This window comes from Nannospalax galili, unplaced genomic scaffold (genome assembly GCF_000622305.1).
Source record: "Nannospalax galili isolate Female #2095 unplaced genomic scaffold, S.galili_v1.0 scaffold668, whole genome shotgun sequence".
In the NCBI taxonomy this organism is placed as follows: domain Eukaryota; kingdom Metazoa; phylum Chordata; class Mammalia; order Rodentia; family Spalacidae; genus Nannospalax; species Nannospalax galili.
In genome coordinates, this window is record NW_008358090.1 from 436,851 (window position 1) to 456,542 (window position 19,692).

The 19,692-nt window shown below is 52.3% G+C and overlaps 2 protein-coding genes across 2 annotated transcripts; one reads left to right on the top strand and one right to left on the bottom strand.

The window, feature by feature from the left end:
* Positions 1-4,145: 4,145 nt before the first annotated feature.
* Positions 4,146-9,735, top strand: Msln (mesothelin). Its single transcript, XM_029557749.1, has 17 exons — positions 4,146-4,186; positions 4,290-4,380; positions 4,772-4,815; positions 5,166-5,215; positions 5,557-5,653; positions 6,237-6,322; positions 6,452-6,581; positions 6,673-6,866; positions 7,249-7,339; positions 7,412-7,511; positions 7,759-7,937; positions 8,037-8,192; positions 8,278-8,420; positions 8,502-8,629; positions 8,925-9,019; positions 9,238-9,424; positions 9,496-9,735. Exons 2-17 carry the CDS (start codon positions 4,293-4,295, stop codon positions 9,582-9,584), a joined length of 1,857 nt encoding a protein of 618 aa, XP_029413609.1. The 5' UTR covers positions 4,146-4,186; positions 4,290-4,292; the 3' UTR covers positions 9,585-9,735.
* Positions 9,736-10,264: 529 nt separating this feature from the next.
* Positions 10,265-19,692, bottom strand: LOC103752454 (mesothelin-like protein). The gene is made up of 15 exons (XM_008856258.1): positions 19,602-19,692; positions 18,687-18,807; positions 17,625-17,745; positions 15,603-15,688; positions 15,325-15,451; positions 15,058-15,248; positions 14,187-14,277; positions 13,885-14,026; positions 13,384-13,571; positions 13,157-13,312; positions 12,942-13,069; positions 11,788-11,924; positions 11,613-11,707; positions 10,971-11,229; positions 10,265-10,464 (listed from the first exon to the last, which is right to left on the bottom strand). Exons 1-15 carry the CDS (start codon positions 19,690-19,692, stop codon positions 10,265-10,267), a joined length of 2,133 nt encoding a protein of 710 aa, XP_008854480.1.

Here is a 19,692-nt window from a genome sequence, read left to right on the forward strand (position 1 = left end):
GATTTTGGTTTTTTTTCATATTTTATTTATTATTTTTATTTCATATGTATGAATGTATTGCTTGCATGTATGTGATTGCATCCGTGTCGTGCAATGCCATGGAGGTCAGAAGAGGGCTTCGGATTCCCCTGGAACTGGAGTTAAGGACGGTTTATAGCCGCCATGTGAGTGCTGGGAATCTAACCCAGGTCCTCTGAAAGAGCAGTCAGTGCTCTCAGCCACTGAGCCATCTCTCCAGCCCACAAATGTAGTTTAAAAAAATCAAAACAAAACAATAAAAAAACCCTATTTTGACCTCAATTGAGCTTTTCCTCCAAATAGTTCCATTCGTCTCTCAAGTGATCTATGTTACCAGATTCATAATTCAATTATTATTTTATTAACTTTTTAGTTAGGATACAAGATAGTGAGTCTCACTATGACATTTTCATATGTATCATTGTTCTGTTCCATTATTATTATATTTCACATTTTATCAATGAAAGTGTGGGCATTTGTTTCCTGTCTTATTACACATTTTCAGCATTTTTCAGTTGTTACTCTTCTGTTGATTTTGTAAGTCGATTCCTCTTCTTGGCAGCCTTGTTGAATTCTCGGTTGATTAGGGCTGGGTTCAACTGCGTTAAGTAGAAATCCACTCAAGGGAAAAGTCACAGATGGGAGTTGTGTAAACTTAGTTCTGCAAACAGAAGCTTAGGTAGGTTTTTGGTTTTTTGTGTGTACTGGGAAAGCCAGGGCCTCATAAATGCTAAGTGTGCTGTACCACTGAGTCACACTCTTATCCCTTGTTAATACATTGAAGCAGGGACAGATTCCATGCTGGGAATTAGCAGTCACTGATTATTAGAAGGGCTGGAGGAGAAGTAAGGGCTTGGCGTCAAGCTTATTCCACCAAGTGGAGACTGAAAGCCAAGAAGGACACTATGCACAGATGATGACTCTACCTCTAGATGCCCGCCAAGTTGAGGCTGGTTCAGTCCAGTCATCTCCGCATCCTGGAACCCAGTGACCCTGGAGCAGTTTTGGTCTGTGTCCTGAAGTCCCTTGTCTGCCCACTCCATGGCCACTGTGATGTCCACAGCATGGCCTGATTTGGGAACATATCTGAAAGGGGCTATGGCCTGACTGTGTGGCCAGCACTCTGATGGCCAGGGATGGGTGGAGTATATTGTTGGGAGGCCATACTCTGTCTTGCCATGTGGCCCTGGCATGTGCTTCATCAGTGTGGCCCTCTAGGAAATGACAGTAAGAAGGAAGCCTGAATCTGATTCTTCCAACCAAGTCTAGCATGGTGAAAGCCAAGTGCAGTTCTCTTTCCCCGGGTGGTTTGGGCCTGGCCAGAGGCCCATTTGTGGCTCTGCACAGGGTCCCCACCCACACATTCCCAGGGCATGAGAAGCTGCACTCCCAGCTGCCTGGGCCAAGACTCATTTGTTCCCTGACAGTGAAAGGCTGCATGGTCTGTCCACACCTACTTCCCAGATGAGGAAACTGAAGCAAAGGAGGCTAGCTCATCAATGTCACCATGGGTAGGGCCAGCCATTGGGGACCCTAGGGACCTGGAGGCTGTGGTGGTTATTAAGTATCTACACTCAGGCAACCTGAGCCATAGGCAGGATAAGGACCCAGGCATCCCCAACCTGGCCTGCTACTTTCTCTGACCTGACTGTACACAGACCATTGGCATTTGCCAAGAATGTAGACTGACCCACACCCTGCTGCCCCACGCACATTACACTCTCCCTTACTTTGCTCCAGCCTTTGGAAACCTGGACAGAGTTCCACTGTCCCCATTTCCCCTTCCCTCTGGGACCTGAGTAAAAACCTTGTGCCTACAATGGTGCTATATTGACTGCATATTCCTGGCAAGAACCAGGGCTGCCCCCAGCCATGCTTTTCTTAGGGAGGGGCCCTCAAGGAGCTCCAGACTGAGTCAGACAGCTCAAACTACACCCAGGTCACTAGAGGGACAGAAGGATGCCTCTATGAATGAATAGGTTTCCAGTGAATGACTCCTGGTCACAGTCTTCCCATTTCTCATTAGAGTAGCCTGATGCTGGCCATCTGGGATGGGAACCCCAGTTCAGCTGGGGGCTTTCACAACATGATGTCAGTGACTTTCCTGGGAACCATATTTCCTGGGGTTAACCCCAATGTGAACACCCTCAAAGGGCTCATGATGGCATGGTCACAGTGAGGTGGGAGTGTGTGCTAACTCAGAAGTCAAGTCACACTTACCCCAAGTGCATTGTGGGTGGGGTGAGTGCTCATCTCCAGCAGTGCCTCCTAGCACTTCTGTCCCAATCTGCCCTGGATCAGAACTGGTTCTGGGACCTATCAAGGGGAGGTTCCAGTCACTCCCTGCCCACTATGGCATCCTCTCCCCACTCCCTGCTGCACAAAGAGAAGCAGCAAGGACTCCCCTTCTCTACCAGAAATAACAGGAGTTATTTCTGTCCCCTGACCCTGATATGCTGGCCTCAGAGCATCTCTGTGATTAAGGCAGAACTAGATGGCCCTGTGTTGAAGACCTAGCCCTAGTTTTCTATCCCACCCACCCTCACCCAAGCCTGACCTTTGCAAGGAATGTGGTCTGACTTCATTTCTTATCACCTCAGGACCTTGGCTGCGCTGGAGAGAGGCTGTGTAGGGGACTGATGTGGAAGGACCAGGCAGGCTGGACTTTTGTCCTGTAACCCCTCACTTACCCAGCTGGGAGCTCTTGACTTTCTGGATAGCATGGAAGGAAAGTGGCCACTGCCCTGTTGTAGACTCAGCTACTTCTACCTCATACTCTACTCTGAGGAACTTGTGATCAGCTCAGACCTACCTTTGAATAAGGGGCAAGGTCGCCCTGGCAACAGGGCAGGGCCAGGGGCAGCTCTCTCCATGACCAGGCCCCATCTTAGACTCCAGAACAGGTTCTAGTCATGCCCCACCCCTAAGCAGGGCCTGGCATACAATTGAGGCTTAGCTAGTATGCAGGTGATAAATGAGCAATGGGTGATTGACTGGATGCTGACCATAGAGGATGAGGGATGGGAAGCATCGGATGACTCTTCTGTGTTTCCTCTATCCCTAGAACCCACAAAACCCACTGTGGATGTTGTTTTGTTTCACATCGATACGTCTTTGCCTGGTCTGAATGGATGCAGTCCATGCTGGAACTTGAACTCAATATAGCTGCTGGACCACAGTGGCCCCCACCTGCCCCTCTTAGGGTAGACTGCAAAAGACATAGAGTCCAACACCCATAGCTATTTGTACAGACTAGGCTGTCAAGGATCCCCCACTAGGAATTCTGGGTAGGTTCTGGGTCACACAGGGTTGGGCTGTAGGCTGGACAGTCTTCTGGGTTGAAGGGATATATCAGGGTACATTTCTTGCCTGGGTTCACCTCCCTGCCCCCTCATCTTCTGGCCTGACTTTCCCACAGACTTTGGGAGCTCTAAACCCTTGGTCCTGCCTTAGGAGGGACCTGAGGCTCCTTAGACTTTCCCTGCTGCTGGATTGACCAGGCAGCTCTGCCCAGTGGGCATGAGCAGCTCAAGAATGGGAGCATGAGAAACCCTTATTCTTAGCAGTGGGGGGCCAGAGGCTTGGGCCTAGGTCAGCAGGGATGTGGTCCCACTCCTGCTTGGGAAGACTATTCTACAGGATGCAGCTCTACCCACCCTACCTCCAGGGCTCCTGAACCTCACCCCAAGGGCACAAGTGGATTTCCAATAGTTCCCACCCACTTCCTGCCCCAACAATGTCCACACCTGAAAAGGGCTCTGAAAAGTCAGGTCACCCCAGCGGACTGACAGGGAGAGGCATTGCCTCCCCTACCACATTGTCTGCCTGGTGTTTGCATAAATCCTTCAGCCCCATGCCCCAGAAAAAGAGAGGGGGGCTCAATACAACCCTGGCCCGAGCCACTCAGTCCCCCTGGTACAAATGGGGAAACCAAGGCCAACCTGAGTGGGAGGCAGCCTGCTTCCTTTCACTAAGCTCTCAGTTCTGCTCTGCCCTGTGGGAACAGCTTCAGCTAGGTCTCACAGCCAGGGTGCCTGCCTAGCTGACTCAGACCCAGTGCCCCTCCCTATAAGAGGTCTGGTTTTCCTTAGAGGCGGGCCTGGCAAGGGGTCAGTGTGGAGAGCCAGCCTGGAAGACACGATAGCAGGTGCCCATGGAAGTTTAGCAGGTGCTTTCCCGGGCCCAAAGGCCCCCTCACTGCCCAAGGATAGTGGTATGGTATGAATGAGGGCTGAGACAGGTGGGAACCTTAGAGATACTGTCCTCCACAGACCATGGCCTTGTCAATAGCTCTACCCTTGCTGGGGTCCTGTGGAAGTCCCACCCATGGTGGAAGCCTTCTGATGCTCCTCCTTAGTCTTGGTGAGTATGGGGTGGGCTAGTCACCAGAGAGAGATGAGGGCAGCCCAGGACCTTCACAGGCTGGGACCTTGGAAGAATTCTACCTGCCCTATGGTTTCTCCTCCAGCTATAGCTAGATGGCCTGGGTCCCAGGTAGGGGACGGGTCAGGGGTTGAGAGCAGTGGGAGGCCTGGAAAGGGTGTCTGACCACCCCTAGAAAGATGTGGGAGGTTCCAGCTTCCTATGTGGGGCAGACCCCTGAGCCTGGGGAGCATAGGCTATAGTATCATAGGGTACAAAGGTCTTAACTCTCTCTTTCCATACCTAGTGGGGTATGCAGAGGGCTGGGGCCAGGGAAAGGACCAGTTTTGCCTCCAGCCTCACCTCTAGCCTTATGCTTTCTGCCCCACAGGGTGGATGTCACCTCTGAGTGCCCAGACTACGGAGACAGGACAGGTAAGGTCCTCTAGGGGAAACAGGAGGATTTTCTGTCATGGGTGGAGGTTCAGCCTTACCTGGGTTGGGGCTGGAGGCCATATTTTCTTTACCTCAAATCATGGATACATGTCAGCTGTGAGTGCCAGTTTTCAATGACAGCTATTGACCAAAGTGTTACTGGGCCTAAAACGTAGCAGATCCTAGGCTACAACTGGGCTCTGGAAGGAGCTGGGTGGGGAAGCAGTGAGGCCCTTGAGTGTAAGTCAGAGGCTCCAGAATCAGTGGGACTCAGGTAGTACCTGGGCCTTGAAACCGCTGAGCCCAAGCTGTTGGGCCTGGGGAAGTGTCAGCCAGGCCTTGTTCCCTAGGAGGCTGCACTTCTCCATGCTGTACTGGCTGGTACCCATGACTTTGCCAGGTGGGTTCAGCACCCTCTGGGGGTTCAGGAGCCCTTGTGGGCTGGATGACCAGGTGACAGTCACCCAGGTTCCTGAACTTTCATATTCTAATGCTCTCAGTGTCCCGTCTGATTTCTCTACCCACCTCCCTCCCCACCTAACTCAGGGCTAAGGGTGGGACTGCACTCCAGGGGATATCGAACCCTTGTCCTCCAGGCTGTCACTTATCCCAGGGAAGGCCACTAGAACCCCAGGGTCCTGAAGGGAGGAGTCCCTGGGGTGGAAAAGCACTTCTGGAGGAGCAGTCCTAGGTACAGACTCCTAGCCCTGCCCCCAGCCTCCCTCCAAGCCTCTTTCTTAGCCTCACATGTGAGGAGGTGGCTGGCCTGAACATGGAGCGTGTCTGGGTGTTGGCCATGACTGTGAGGCAGAAGAACATCACGCTCCGGGTAGATCAGGTCAGTCCCTCACTGCAGTCCCTGGGTGAGGTGAGGGAGGGACACCCACAGCTGGGAAGTTGATGACTAATTTCTGGGGCCAAACATGATACCGCTGCCCACCTCAATCCCTATCCAGGATATCTCCCTGACTGGTGGCTCCCCTCAGAGTTCCTCCAGCTACCTAAACTGACCACTAGGTGTTTGTCTCCACTGGGGTTCAGTTCTCTGGGAGTCTGAATGCTTTCCCTCTGGACCTGCTGCCCTTCCTCAAGCTGGAAATGACCTCGCTGTCTCTCTCCTGGAAACCTTGGGCCAGTCTTTAAGGCTGGTCAACCTCAGAACATAGTCAATGGTTGCATGACTCAGGAGGGGGGGAGGGCAGCCAGCTTGGTTGGCTAAACCCTGCCCAGCCTATGTGGACCCAAGATCAAGGCAGACCTGTCCCTGTTCTCGAGATGGCTCTTGAGGCGGCAGGACATTCATGCCACAGATTGAGCAGAGATGGGGCCAGGGTATGGAGTGTGGGGTAGGTAGACCTGAGGCCATTCTGGAGGTCTGTGGCCCAGAACATTCTGAACTGGATGTCCTGGTCTCCTGGTAGCTGCGCTGTCTGGCACATCGCCTTCCTAAGCACCTCACTCCTGAGGACCTGGATGCCCTCCCACTGGACCTGCTGCTCTTCTTCAAGTAAGCCTGGAGCTGGGGGCTTGGTCTCACCTTGCCTAGCCCTGGATCACAAGTGCAGGGCTGGGGTGGCTTTGGCAGGGTGGCCCTCAGTGGAATGTATACAGTGGTCAGCACACCCCCTCTCCATAGCCCAGCCATGTTCCCAGGACCCCAGGACTGTATCCATTTCTTCTCCTACATCTCCAAGGCCAACGTGGATGTGCTCCCACGGAGAGCTCTAGAGCGCCAGAGGCTGCTGCCTGCAGCTCTGGCCTGCCAGGTATGGAATGGTAGCATCTTCTCTTTAGATACAAAGGGGAAAGGGGCTTGGTGGTTATCCTAAGATGCTAAGGCTAACTGTGTATATACAGGGCATACATGGGTTTCGAGTGAGTGAGGAGGATGTGCAGGCTCTGGGAGGCCTGGTCTGTGACCTGCCTGGGCAATTCGTGGCTGAATCTTCGGAAGCCCTCCTCCCCTATCTGGCAGGCTGCCAGGGACCCTTGGATCAGGACCAGGAAGCAGCAGCCAGGGAGGCTCTTCGGGATGGAACACCCCCCTATGGGTGAGTGGGGGCAGCCGTGTGTAAGGACATCCATGGTTGCCACACTTGGTATTCTAGTTAGCTATCCCCTGCTGTACCCTATTAGGGCTTGTTCCCTAGGAGGCTGCACTTTTTTTTTTTTTAAATCTTTTTGAGACAGGGTCTCCCTGTAGCCCCAGCTGTCCTGGAACTCACTATGTAGACCAGCCTGGCCTTGAACTCACAGAAATCTGCCTGCCTTTATCTCCCAAGTGATGGGATTAAAGGCATGCACCACCGCACCCGGCTGGAGGCTGCACTCTTAACCACTTAGCAGAGGCAGTGTTTGACCCATCTCCATTTCCTGCTCTCTTGTCTGGGGCCACATTCAAGGTCACTGAACTGGGCCCTTGTGTCTGGACAGCCTACCATCAAGGTGGTCAGTATCCACCCTGGATGCTCTGCAGGGCCTCCTGACTGTGTTGGATGAGCCCATCGTTCATAGCATCCCCAAGGTGAGACCCTGCTCCCCCAGCCTGACTTGAAAGCTGCTGGGCCTTGAGGCTCAACCTATGCTCTGTCCTCAGGGTGTCATAGCCGCATGGCTGCAACACACCTCCTGGTATCCCTCCTGGCTTGGACCTGAGTTGACTGCTGTGCTCCCAAGGTTCCGGCGGGATGCAGAGAGTGAGCCCAGAGCTATGCCCATCAGGTGTCAGGTTAAACTAGGACCCTGGGGATGAGGAGACTAGCATTGTAAAGTTTCACCTGCTTCCACCTATGGCCTTTTCTGGCTCCTCAGCTTGGTCAGTCATAATCTCACAGGGGGAATAGAATTTCACCATTTTGCCAGTGGGTAAACTGAGGCCCAAGGTGTCATGGTAGGTATGGGAGGAGGGAGAGGCTGAGGGGAGCACACTGCTCTTCCCTGTAGAGAAAGCCTGCCCTCCAGGGCGGGAGCCGCACAAGGTGGATGAAAACCTCATCTTCTATCAAAATTGGGAGCTAGAGGCCTGTGTAAATGGTTCCATGCTGGCCTCCCAGATGGATATTGTGAATGAGATTCCCTTCACATATGAGCAGCTCAACATCTTCAAACACAAACTAGACAAGGTAGTTCATGATGGGTTCCCATCTCCCCACTGTGCCCACGGCTACTTCCCCAATGGTCCAGGAAGGGGGCTCTGGCCATCATGGTCACTTCCTTTTCAGACCTACCCACAAGGTTACCCCGAGACCTTGATCCAGCAGTTGGGCTACTTTTTCCGCTATATCAGCCCAGAGGACATCAACCAGTGGAATGTGACCTCACCAGAGACTGTGAAAACTCTGCTCAAAGCCAGCAAAGGACAAAAGATATATGCTCAGGTAACACTTGCCCCAGGGAATTCAAGTAGTCTGGGTGGGGAGAGAAGATACACCTCTCCCTGCCTCTACCTGCCCCCACCCACAGGTGACTGCCCTGATTACCCGATATCTCCTGGGAGGTGGCCAGCTGGATGAGAACATACTGAAAGCCCTGACTGACATCCGTTCCACCTACCTATGTGACCTCAGTCCCCAGGAGCTGGGTTCCATACCTCCCAGGGTCATGTGGTGAGTTTCTGGAGTGCTTTGAGGGGCTGGATGAATATACTGAGCTCCCCGATCACTTCCATACCCCCATACTGTCTCTAGGCTGGTTGGGCCCCACGACCTCGACAAATGCAGCCAGAAGCACCTGGAAGTCCTCTACCCCAAGGCCCACTTGGCTTTCCAGAACATGAGTGGGTCAGAATACTTTGGGAAGATACAGGCCTTCCTGGGTGAGTCAAGTCACACATAACGGGTGGGTCAGCAGGGGCACTACAGGCCCCAAAGTCATATGCTAGGTCCTGTGTACCCCCAGGGCTTCCTGCTGTGGGTATGTGGGTTCTGACATTGGTGAATCTGGCTCTGTCACTCCTCCTGACCCTAGCAATCCAGACGGTTGCTGAGCAGAGCAGCGCCTAGGTATTCCTTAGGAAGAAAAGAATCTTTAAGGAAGCTGTGTGTCCTATAATCAAAGGGTAGGACTAGGTTGTATTGTGAGGTCTCAAACTGGGGCCTCACTCTCTGCAGGTGGGGCCACCACAGAAGACCTACGGGCCCTCAGCCAGCAGAATGTGAGCATGGATTTAGCCACTTTCAAGAAGTTGCCAGTGGAGGTCCTGGTGGTAGGTGGGGGCCAGAACTCATGAGGGAGGGGACTGAGAGAGGCTCTGTAGAAACTGACCAGGCCTCCAGAGGAGAAGGACTTGGGGGTGGACTTACGTAAGTGGGGTCTACATAAGTAGCTTCTGAGGGGTAGCTTACTGGGTTGAGGTACTGTGGGCTGAGGTATGCCCTAAGTGGACCCTCCAACCTTCTGGGAACCTGCCCCATGCTCTGGCAGGGACTGACTGTGGCTGAAGTACAGAAACTTCTGGGGCCACATATTGTAGGCCTGAAGGCTGCGGAGGATAAGAGCCCTGTGAGGGACTGGATCTTCCACCAGCATCAGGAAGATCTGGACAGGCTGGGGCTAGGACTCCGTGGTGGCATCCCCAATGGCTATCTGGTCCTGGACTTCAGTGTCCGAGGTGAGCTGGGCTGCCTGGGAGCAGTGTTGGGGGATGGAGTCCAGGGGTCTGAGTTGCCCCTCTCCCTGCAGAGGCTATATCCAGTGGAGCCCCACTTCTTGGACCTTGCATTATACTTGCATGGATCCCAGCTCTGCTCCTGGCCTTGATGCTGAGCTGAGACCTCCAATCCTGAGGGTCCTGGTTCTAATCCTACTGTGGAACTCCGTTCTGGGTCATGGGGTCACTGTCCAAACTTGAGGGCACGTGAGCACAATAAATGATGCCCCTTGAGACATGTTCTGTAGTAGTCCTAAGACCAGGCGAGAGAATGTGACCTTGTGGTTTCCTGTGATCCCATAAATAAAGCTATCTGAGTTCAGTCCTCCCACTGTATTGGAAAGAGGGATGAAAGGTGGACTCCCAGGCAGATGGTGGCTATTCAAGTCCTTCCTGATGTGATTGTGGTTGTCTCCAAGGTGGTAGAAATCCTATTCCTAACACCCCAGCTAAGGGGTGTGGGAGTTGCCATAGCTTAGACCCTGCCAAGAGGACTCTGCCCCCATTGCAGGGACACAGGCTGCTCAATAGCCTTGCACTTTATTCAGATCCACCACTGAGGGCAATGACATTGATGCACCACCAAGTTCCACCTGTACTGGAATAGGCCAGAGGACCTGGGTCTTTTCTTCCCCTGCTGACCTGCCCTTGTGACTGGGCAGGTCCCAGCTCTTATGGGCCCAGGTCCTGGGAGCTGAGGTATGTAGCAGGCCCAGCTTCCTAGGATGGTGGGGTGGGAGGCACAGTAGGTCCCTCAGGCCTGACACCTGCACTTTAGCCTGAGTAGGCATCATGCTCCACTTAGCAGGTCCGTCTCTCCTGTATCTGATGTCCATGGGCCTGACAACTCTGGGGCAGTGCCATTTGCAGTAGCCAGGGCCCTGGTGCCCTGGGAGTAGTGCCTGTTGATCCAGAAGGTGCCTGATGTAGTAGCAGCCACAGGAGGCTGGAGGGCAGAGCCACAGCAAGTGGCAGATAGCCCAGGTGGACTGGAGGGCTACCTGAAGGTGGAAAAAAGAAAGGACTCATCATCCCTTACAGGGAGATGCCCTCAGAGCCCCTTCTAGGAGACTTTCCCTCTGTGCTGGTGATAGCTGAGAGGGTCACTAAGGATTTCTCCATCCATGGCTGCTCATCTGGGCTCTGCCAAGTCCCTTTTGCGGTTTGTTTTGTTTTTGTGATGCCGGAATTGAACGTAGGCCCTTACACTTGGCTAGGCAAGTGCTCACCACTGAGCTACATTCCCAGCTCCTGCAGCCCCCAGTTTTTTATATTTTAGTTTTTGAGGCAGGTTATCTTTAAGTTGCCCAGGCTAGCCTTAAACTTGCTCTATAGCCCAGAGCAAGTCTTGAACTTGCAATCTTCCTGCCTTAGCCTCGTGAGTAGCTGTGATTTCAGCCCTGGGCCACCAGGGTGGCCCTAATTTGATGCACCCCTGGAGGCAAATGAAAGGCATGAACAGCTAGGGGGTCTCCTGAGAATGGGGAGCAAGGGCTGTGGACCATACCTGAGGCAGGAGCAGCAGCATCATTCCCTGGAAGATCCAAGTTGTGAAGTGGGTGAGAAAGTGGATGAGTGGTATTGGGGGGCCCCCTGGTCACACAGGCTGGAGTAGGGCTGCTGAGGTTGGTGTCTAGGCCCAGCTCACACAAATCTGACCTGTCGAGTGTGCACAGCCAGGGGATGACATTTGGGTTGCTGCGGGCCTTCTGCAAGTCCCCTACATTCTGGCCCAGCAGAGCTTTCACCTCGTCCACACTCAAGTTCTGCAAAGGAATTCAGAGGTATATGTGGGAGGTAGAAGGTTCCATGAGGCTGCCCTCCCCAGGGTAAGATCTGATGAGGGCAGTGCTGCTCCCAGGACTGCAGAGTGGGGAATGTGAGGCACAGAGCCAGCCTGAAGAAGTCATATGGGTCTGTGCCAGCTGTAGTCTTCCGACTTTGGGGTATATAGAGCTGAAACCTAAGATTTCCAGCTTGGCCAGCCCTGCCCTGCCTGCCTCCCACAGAGGCAGCCTCTGAGCCAGGCACTGTGGTATATGCCAGTAATCCCAGCACTCAAGACACTGAGGCAGGAGGACTGTGAATTCCAGATAGCCGCTACAGAGTGAGTCTCTACAAACAAAATAGAAATAGCCCCTGGACCCACCTTCAACACAAGAGGATTGAGATTGGTGAATGTGTCAATATCCATGGAGATATTGGCCTGGGCCAAGTACTGAAGCTCTTCCAAGGAGGCACCACCTGGGGAGAGCAGTGGTAAGAGGTGGAGGGGAAGAAGCAGAGGGCTTGGGGGGAGGGGCACTGACACACGGGGAGCTCACCCAGGTAGGGACGTATGTAGTAGTAGTATTTGTTTGGTTCAGTAGTACTGTTGTTCCTGAAGGCCTCACGAGCTTTGATATAGAGCACATTCTTCCGACTCTGAGGGCAGGAAGAAATGTCTGGAGCCCCGGCCAGCCTGGGAACGGGATAAGGCTGATGACTATGCCAGAAGCCCCTTGACCCAGGCAAGTAGGCACAGCCTGAATCTCAGGTTTCCTCTTTCCCTCTGTACTGGATGAAAGTGTAACCCCAAAATATGTATGTACCTGTCATCTCAGAAAGTGGCTTTATCTGGGAAAAGGAAAATGTTGGCTGGCAGGTAAAAATAGAGTAAAAGATGACACTGGATTAGCTTAGCCCTAAGCCTAATTCCTGGTATTGTTATGACCAAAGTTTGGACACATGCACAGGTGAGACAAGAAAGACCGTCCTGTGAGGCTCGGAGAGGCCTGGCCCTGATGACACCTTGACTTTGCACTTCTGGCCTTCAGGAATTCTAGAAAAAAATTCTCATTTTAAATCACTCAGTTTGTGGTATTTTCTTTTCTTTTTTTACATTTTATCATATTTTATATTATTTATTTGTGTGTATGCACATATGTGTGGGTGTTTGGAGGTCAGAGGACAGTGTGTAGGAGTTGGTTCTCACCTTCCACTATGTGGGTTTCAGAGACTGAACTCAGGTTGTTAGAGTTGGTGGCAAGCACCTTTACCTACTGAGCCATCTCATGGCCTTCGTGCGTGCGTGCGTGCGTGCGTGCGTGCGTGCGTGCGTGCGTGCGTGTGTGTGTGTGTGACTGAGGTTGGCTTCAGTTGTCTTGGCCTGGAGCTCATCATTTCAGCTAGACTGGGTGGCCAGGTGGTCCCAGGTTTCCTCTTGTCTCTGCCTCCCCAGTGCTGGTATTATGGTATGGGTTGCTGTGCCCAGCTTTTTACATGGGGTACTAGGGATCTGAACTCAGGTCCCCAAGTATGTGCAGCAAACATTTTACTGACTGAGTCATCTCCCTAGCCCAGTTTGTGACATTTTTTATGGTTACCAATAGGATGGCCTTGCCTGGCCTGGACCACCTCTTCCCCCTCCATCTTCTCCTCCAAAGCCTTAGTTTCCCCTATGCCCCTCTCTGGGAAGATGGTTGGCTGGGAGGCTCACCGGAATTCTGAGGGCCGGATGATTTGAATCTGCTGGAGGCTCATCCAGCAGAGACGGGAGCCCCCAATTGCCACTAGTAGGGTGCCAGTGACCTTGCCATTGTGGTCCAAGAACGTCTGTAGGACTGCCTGGGGACAGGGACAGGGTCAGTGAGGTTGGGGAAGTCAAATCAGCTACCTTCAACCCCATCATTACCTTCCCCCTTCTGCCCTCACCTCTGTCTGGTTCTCCAGAGCTACATCTGAAGCGAGCAGAGCCACCACTGTATCTCTGGATGTGATGTTCCACTGGCCTATCTCAGTCAAGGAGTACAGGTAGACCAGTGAAGTGATGAGGTGCAGCTGGTCCTCAGGGATGCCATGTGGGTAGATCTGAGGCAGGTTAGTGGTGTAAGCTGTGGCTAAACCCTTTAGCTTCTACCTGATACAGCCCATCCACATACCTGAGAAAGCTTGGCTTTGACGACACGCTGGCACTCAGCAGGGAGTGGGTGCTGCATCAGGGGGTCCAGGTTGGCTCTGAGCACATGTGTGCCCAGGCAGGACTCCAGCTGGGTGCAGTCATAGTGTACCAGGAAGAGGTCATCTTGCAGTGTAGCTGCTGTGATGTTGCCATGGATGCAGGATCTCCCTGCAGGGTATGCTGATGAGTAGGCTAGCTGGCGAGGGCCTGAGCTGATGACTATTGCTGGTTTGGAGATGCATTTTTTTTTAAGGTATTTTTGAGACAGGGTCTCCCTGTAGCCCCAACTGGCCTGGAACTCATTCTGTAGACCAGGCTGGCCTTGAATTCACAGAGGTCTGCCTGCCTCTACCTCCTGAGTGCTGGGATTAAATGCATGTACCACCACGCCTGGCTGGGGATGCATTTTTAACCCTGGCCAGGATGGGGAGTCCAGACTCAGGGAGGCATGATATCCCTTGTCCATAGTGGCCACACATACCTGTGCGCCGCTTGGGCCTAGAAGACACTGAATTGGCCTTGGATTCCAGGAAGCTGGTGATGAAGCGCCTGGCATCACGCTGGCTGAGCCGGCCTGCCCGGTAGGCAACCACCATACTGCGGAAGAAGTCTAGGCCTACAGCCTAGCAAGGCAACTGTGTCTATTCCATGTCATAGGGAGGGTCAGCCTGTGACAGGAGCACCCAGGGCCTCCATTCAAGGCTCAAGAGTGGTTGTACGGCACTCATGGGCTTGAACAGACTGGTGATACCCAAGCAAGCTTCACCCCAGGCACCCTCCTACCTCTTCCACCTTCTCCCACAGGTGCGGGTAGATATAGGTAGCCAGAGGTCCCAGGGACTTCAACCCCTCCAAGTTCCAGGAGCCAGGAGGCCTGGTACATGAGAAGGGGTTCTGTGTTAGAGTCCAGTATGCCACCCCACCAACAAAGCAGGATGCAAGAATACCTATAGGCGCAGCAGTTAGGAGCACTGGCTGTTCTTGCAGAGGACCCGAGTTCAGTTCCCAGTACGCACATGGTGGCTAACAACCATCTATAACTCAAGTTCCAGGGAAATCCAACACCCTCTTCTGACCTCACAGGCATTGCACAACACAGGTGAAGCTTACATATATGCAGGCAATAAATATACTCATACACATAAAATAAGAATAAATAAAATTTATTTTTTAAAAAAAGAATACCAAGCCGGGTGTGGTGGCACATGCCTTTTATCCCAGCACTCAGGAGGCAGAGGCAGGCAGATCTTCGTGAGTTCAAGGCCAGCCTGGTCTACATAGTGAGTTCCAGGACAGCTGGGCTACAGGGAGACCCCAACTCAAAAAAACCAAAAAAAAAAAAAAAAAAGAATACCCATAGGCTCTCAGACCCTGCCTCCACCACACACAGTTTTGGAAACCTGTTCTGATATGGGATATGGGCCCCAGTTGGTGGGCAGCACCTTTAACCCTGTGCCTACCTTGTACCAGCCTGCAAGGTCAGAGTGGGGCTGAGGGTAGGATCAGAAGTCAGAGGATAGCCAAGACTGCATATATCACTGATCTCCTGGGCCAAAACGTCAAACCTCCTGCCTCCTATCTTGTCTCAAGGAAGGGAGGCCTTCTAGCCTCCCTCCCTGGTCCCCTTCACCCTGATCTCTGGAACCCCACCTACCCGAATTGTGTCCTCCCACTGGCCAGCAAGGTGTTGAGGGCAGCTCTCTGTGTGTTAGTCAGCTGTGGGCAGTGCAACAGGTTCTTTAGTACATGGGGGTCTGCAGTCACAATTTGGGATGCATCCATGTCACAAATCAAGACCCCAAGAAGTCCCAGGTCTGAAGCACTGAGCTGTAAGTGGGGTCCTCCCTGCAAGGAAAGTAGGTCAGTGCTGAGCAGGAGGCCAAGTCCCACTACCCATCCTGTCCCCACTGGAGATGCCTACCAGACAGGACAAGGCTGTGTGTTGCAGGGCAACCCTCTGGTTGGGCAGGTTGGCCAGCAGTTCTATGTTCCCCCAGGCAGCACGATGGGTAAATTCCCAGCAGTTGGCTTCTGTCACATGGTTTAGACTACAGACAGGTGGAAGGATGTCAGGGAATTGGGGCAGGGCCTCTCACCTGGCTTCCCAGGATCTCCAGGGTGACCAAGACCAGGGGAGGTGGCCCAGCTACAGCTGGCAGGCACCTGAGTGATGAGGAGGCCCTGGTCCCTGGCACTCACTTGTAGAAGAGCAGGAGGTTGGGTGGGTGGAGCTTGAAGTCATCCTGGAGGCCTAGCCGAGTGGCGAGGTTGGCCAGGCAGCTGAGCTGGGCAGGAGGGGCAGCTGGTCACTCTCTGTCTAGCATGAACTGGCCCTGGTGGGACACTGCTAAGCCCCTCCCCCCTCAGCTGAAGGCACACTTTAAGAAGTAATTGGAGCTAGGCATGGTGGCACATGCCTTTGATCCCAGCACTAGGGAGGCAGGCAGATCTCTGAGAGTTCAAGGCCAGCCTGGTCTACATAGTGAGTTCCAGGACAGCTGGGGCTACAGGGAAACCCTGTCTCAAAAGACCCCCCCCAAAAAAACCCCAAAACCCACCTTGATGCCAAGGATGGTGGTGCACACCTGCAATCCCAGCACTTGGGAGGTGGAAGCAGGATCAAGAGTTCAAGATCATCCTTGGCTACAGAGCAAGTTCAAAACTAACCTAGGCGTCATGAAACCCTGTCTCCAAACAAACAACAAAAAATAAAAACAAGCAAACAAACAAAAATCAAAAAAACTTTGAGACTTCTTTGGCCCAGGTATTATATAAAAGTGTGTTGCTTGGGCTGGAGAGATGGTTCAGTGGTTTAAGAGCACTGGCTGCTCTTGAAGAGGACCCAGGTTCAATTCCCAGCACCCACATGGCAGTTAACAACCATCTGCAACTCCAGTTCCAGGGGAATCTAGTGCCTCTTCCAACCTCCACAGACATGGGTGCACTTACACACATGCAGGCAATACACTCACACACGTAAAATAAAAATAATAAATAAAACATTTTTAAGTGTGTTGTTTAATCTCCAAATATTTAGGAATTTTCCATCTATCTTTCTGCTATTGATTTCTATTTCAAGTTCTTTGTGCTCTGAGAGAAGATATTGGATGATTTCTACATTGTAAGATTTGGTAAGGTATGTCTTATAGCCTGGGATATGTCTGTCTTGGTAAGAAGCCTGTGTTCTTGTGTTCTGCTGCTATAGGATGAGGTCGTCTGCATATCAGCTTTACACACCTGACTGAACTATGTTCTCTACTGTGTTCTCTATTCCTGCTACAGAATTTGACTTGCCCTAATAGATAGTGTGGGTGTCTTGGCTATAACAGTGGATTTACCCATTTTTCCTACTATTCAATCACTTTGTATCATGTTTATCTTGATGCTTTAAGGTTAGGTGCACCCACATTAAGAATTTTATTTTTTCTTTTTTTAATTTTAATTTTAATTTTTTTGGTCTTTTTGAGACAGGGTCTTCCTGTAGCCTCAGCTGGCCTGGAACTATGTAGACCAGGCTGGCCTCAAGCTCAGAGATCTGTCTGCCTCTGCCTCCCAAGTGCTGGGACTAAAGGCATGTGCCACCACGCCCGGCTTTCTTTTTCTTTTTAAAGGATCTTTCTATATATAGTTCATTCTAACCTTTAACTCAATCCTTCTGCTACAGCCTCTCAAGTGTTAAGATTATAGGCATATGCCAGTGTCCAGCTCTTCCCTTCTGTTAATTTAGGCAATGATGCCTGGTCAGCTATGGAGCCAAGAGTGCTTATGGTCTCATGAGGTCCAGACTCCTGCAGTCCCAGTGCGGGAAGAAGCCAGTGACCTTCAAGACTCTTCCTCATGATCCCTGAGGCTGAGAACCACTCCAAGGAGGTGCCATGCCCCAGGTGAGGCTAGGGAGGGGCCACCAGAGACAGTGGACCTTTCCATGGACACAAGACAGAAACATCTTCAGAAAAATAGGCAGAAGCATCCTGGAACCAACCAATGTAGGCACTCAAGCAGATCACACCACAGGGGATGAGCCCCTTCTGAAGTGCAGATTTTTTGTCACAGTGGGGCTACCAAAGAGCTACAATAGTTTTGAAGTTGACAGAATAATTTAGAGACAGCCCTCTGTTTCAGGGAAGTTGTGTGCAAAACTGTCTCTCCACCTTCAGACTGTCCAGGAGCCTGGCTTCTCCTCCAGGCCCCGCACTCTCCTTCTGCCCCAGTGGCACTTACCTGCCAGGCTTTGAGTGAGACCCGCTGAGAAGCCAGGCTTTTGATCAAAGCTGAGAGTTGTTCCCGGGGCAGCTGGCTGGCTGGCTGGCACCAAAAGTCTTCCAGAAGGGAGGTGTTGTCCCTGGGTAGAAGGAGTTGGCCATGAGGGGTCCAGAGGGGAAGCCCCAATGAGGAAGACAAGGAACTCTTGGGCTACTATAAGGGTAACTAAGATTACTCAGCTATCTCCACCACTGAGGAAGAGGCTGGAAGTACCTATCACATGTAAGATTCCCTTCCTGTCTTCCTCCTTCTCTTCCTTCCCAGAGCATTCAGCTTAGGGACAGGCTCTCAGCTGTGTGGGGCTTGAACATCGGTCCTTTAATTACTCAACTTCCAGCTCAGGCCTAGACCATTCCTACCTGCTGCTGAAGGGCATGGGAGCAGCTGCTGGGTGACCACAGGTGAGGCCATCCCCTTACCCTTTCTCAGGGTATAACAACATACACATGGTGGGGTGGTCTCAAGTTATACCAACCCTGGTCCTGCCTGACCAATTACCTCATTAACTGATTGGTCCATTGGTGGCCATTACCCCCAGGAAATGAGGGAATAGCTAAGCTCAGGCCCAAGACCCTTGGACAGAAGGAAATAATTGAGCTAAAGTGACCTGGGGAGTAGCAATGGCCTCAAAGCCTGTAGGCCTGGCACCAGCAGTGAAGGGTGGTGGCTTAGAGCTCCAAAGGGAAACTTTGGGGGGACCTTGACCAAGATCACATGTCTCTGATGGTCAAAGCTACTCATGCGCCTGCCCCATACCCTTGATGATGGCTGGAAACTTGTTGGCATGTAACCGATACTGGACGCTAGAGGCAAGACCAGCACGTGACCCTGAAGTCAGGCCAGGTCCCCTAGGTCAGAGCTAGGAAACAGTGGCCCTGCCTGGCTCTCACGTGCAGATCCTGGACACAGTCCCTCCTCTGGGACTTCCAATAGAGACCCTCAAGACTCCTTTCTTCTTCATGTGCTGTTACAAATCAATCACAGGAAACAATCAATTTGCAGGGCTTTGAGTATGCTCACCTGACCCATGAGTAGGCTCCATTGGCATTCAGTTCTCCTTTTGGGAAGCCCTCAGTCTGAGGACCAGAGCAGTGGGCAGTAAAGGACAGGAGGAGGGTGAGGCCCGGGCTTGCCAGGGCACCTGCAACAGAGTGATAGTGAGTGTGTGAGCAGGGGCTCCCTTAAACCCTGTCATAGCCTCCTTCTAGAATTGGAGGACCTGGAGGAGGTCTGGAGGGCCACGCCAGTTCCTGTGGGCATAGCCTGAGCCTGTAAGTAGCATGTGTGTCTGATGGCGCACACAAATGTTACCTAGTCTAAACCCTGAGACCTCAATACACAGAGACAGAGGATTAGTCCCACCTTCTAGTCCCTTGCATCTGTAGCAGGGTAAAGAAGAATCTCCCAAATTAGGAAGAGGGAGTTTGTGTCTAAGGGATCTTTATCCAGTCCAGAGCAGACCCCTTAGCAAAATATCTTCTCCAGCAGCAACAGGCCTACAGAGGATGGAAGTTGGCCGTGCCCTGGTATCCTTTATAGACTATTCCCCTCCTTGCCCTGCCTTGAGCCTGGCCTAGTCTGTGCTGGGACTGCCAAAGAGGGCTCTATCCATGTTCTACTGCCTGAGCCTGCAGTGACCCTTTATGGTCACAGCCTTGTCCCCGACTTGTCTCTGCTAGAACCCCAAGGTTTGTGTTGGCAGAGCTATGCTCTCAAAGCCCTTTTGTATCATACTAGCTGGCCCTACATACAAGGGACCCTACCCTGTTCCCTTTCTTTGTTTGTGGCAGTTCCCTAAGTTTGGGTTTATGAGGATGGGGTGACCAGAGCATAGAACATCCCCAGGTCCACAGCAGTATGATGGGCCTGCAGACCCACCATCCAGAGCCACCCAAGAGCCCAGGGCATCCCTTCTGCACGGAGGTGTTGTCTCACCTACTCTGGGGCCCATAGCTGAGTGTTGGCGAGCTCTGATCACCCTGGGTGAGGTGTCCCAGGACAGGAAAGCACAGAGACCATAGGTCAT

Coding starts and splice junctions, on each gene's coding strand:
- Msln (XM_029557749.1), top strand. CDS start 4,293: ATGGCCTTGTCAATAGCTCTACCCTTGCTGGGGTCCTGTGGAAGTCCC. Junction 4,816..5,165: donor AGACTACGGAGACAGGACAG/GTAAGGTCCTCT, acceptor CTTGTTCCCTAG/GAGGCTGCACTTCTCCATGC. Junction 8,630..8,924: donor GAAGATACAGGCCTTCCTGG/GTGAGTCAAGTC, acceptor CACTCTCTGCAG/GTGGGGCCACCACAGAAGAC.
- LOC103752454 (XM_008856258.1), bottom strand. CDS start 19,692: ATGACCTATGGTCTCTGTGCTTTCCTGTCCTGGGACACCTCACCCAGG. Junction 15,689..17,624: donor TCTCACTCAAAGCCTGGCAG/GTAAGTGCCACT, acceptor CCTCCTGCCCAG/CTCAGCTGCCTGGCCAACCT. Junction 13,070..13,156: donor CTCTGGAGAACCAGACAGAG/GTGAGGGCAGAA, acceptor CCCTGTCCCCAG/GCAGTCCTACAGACGTTCTT.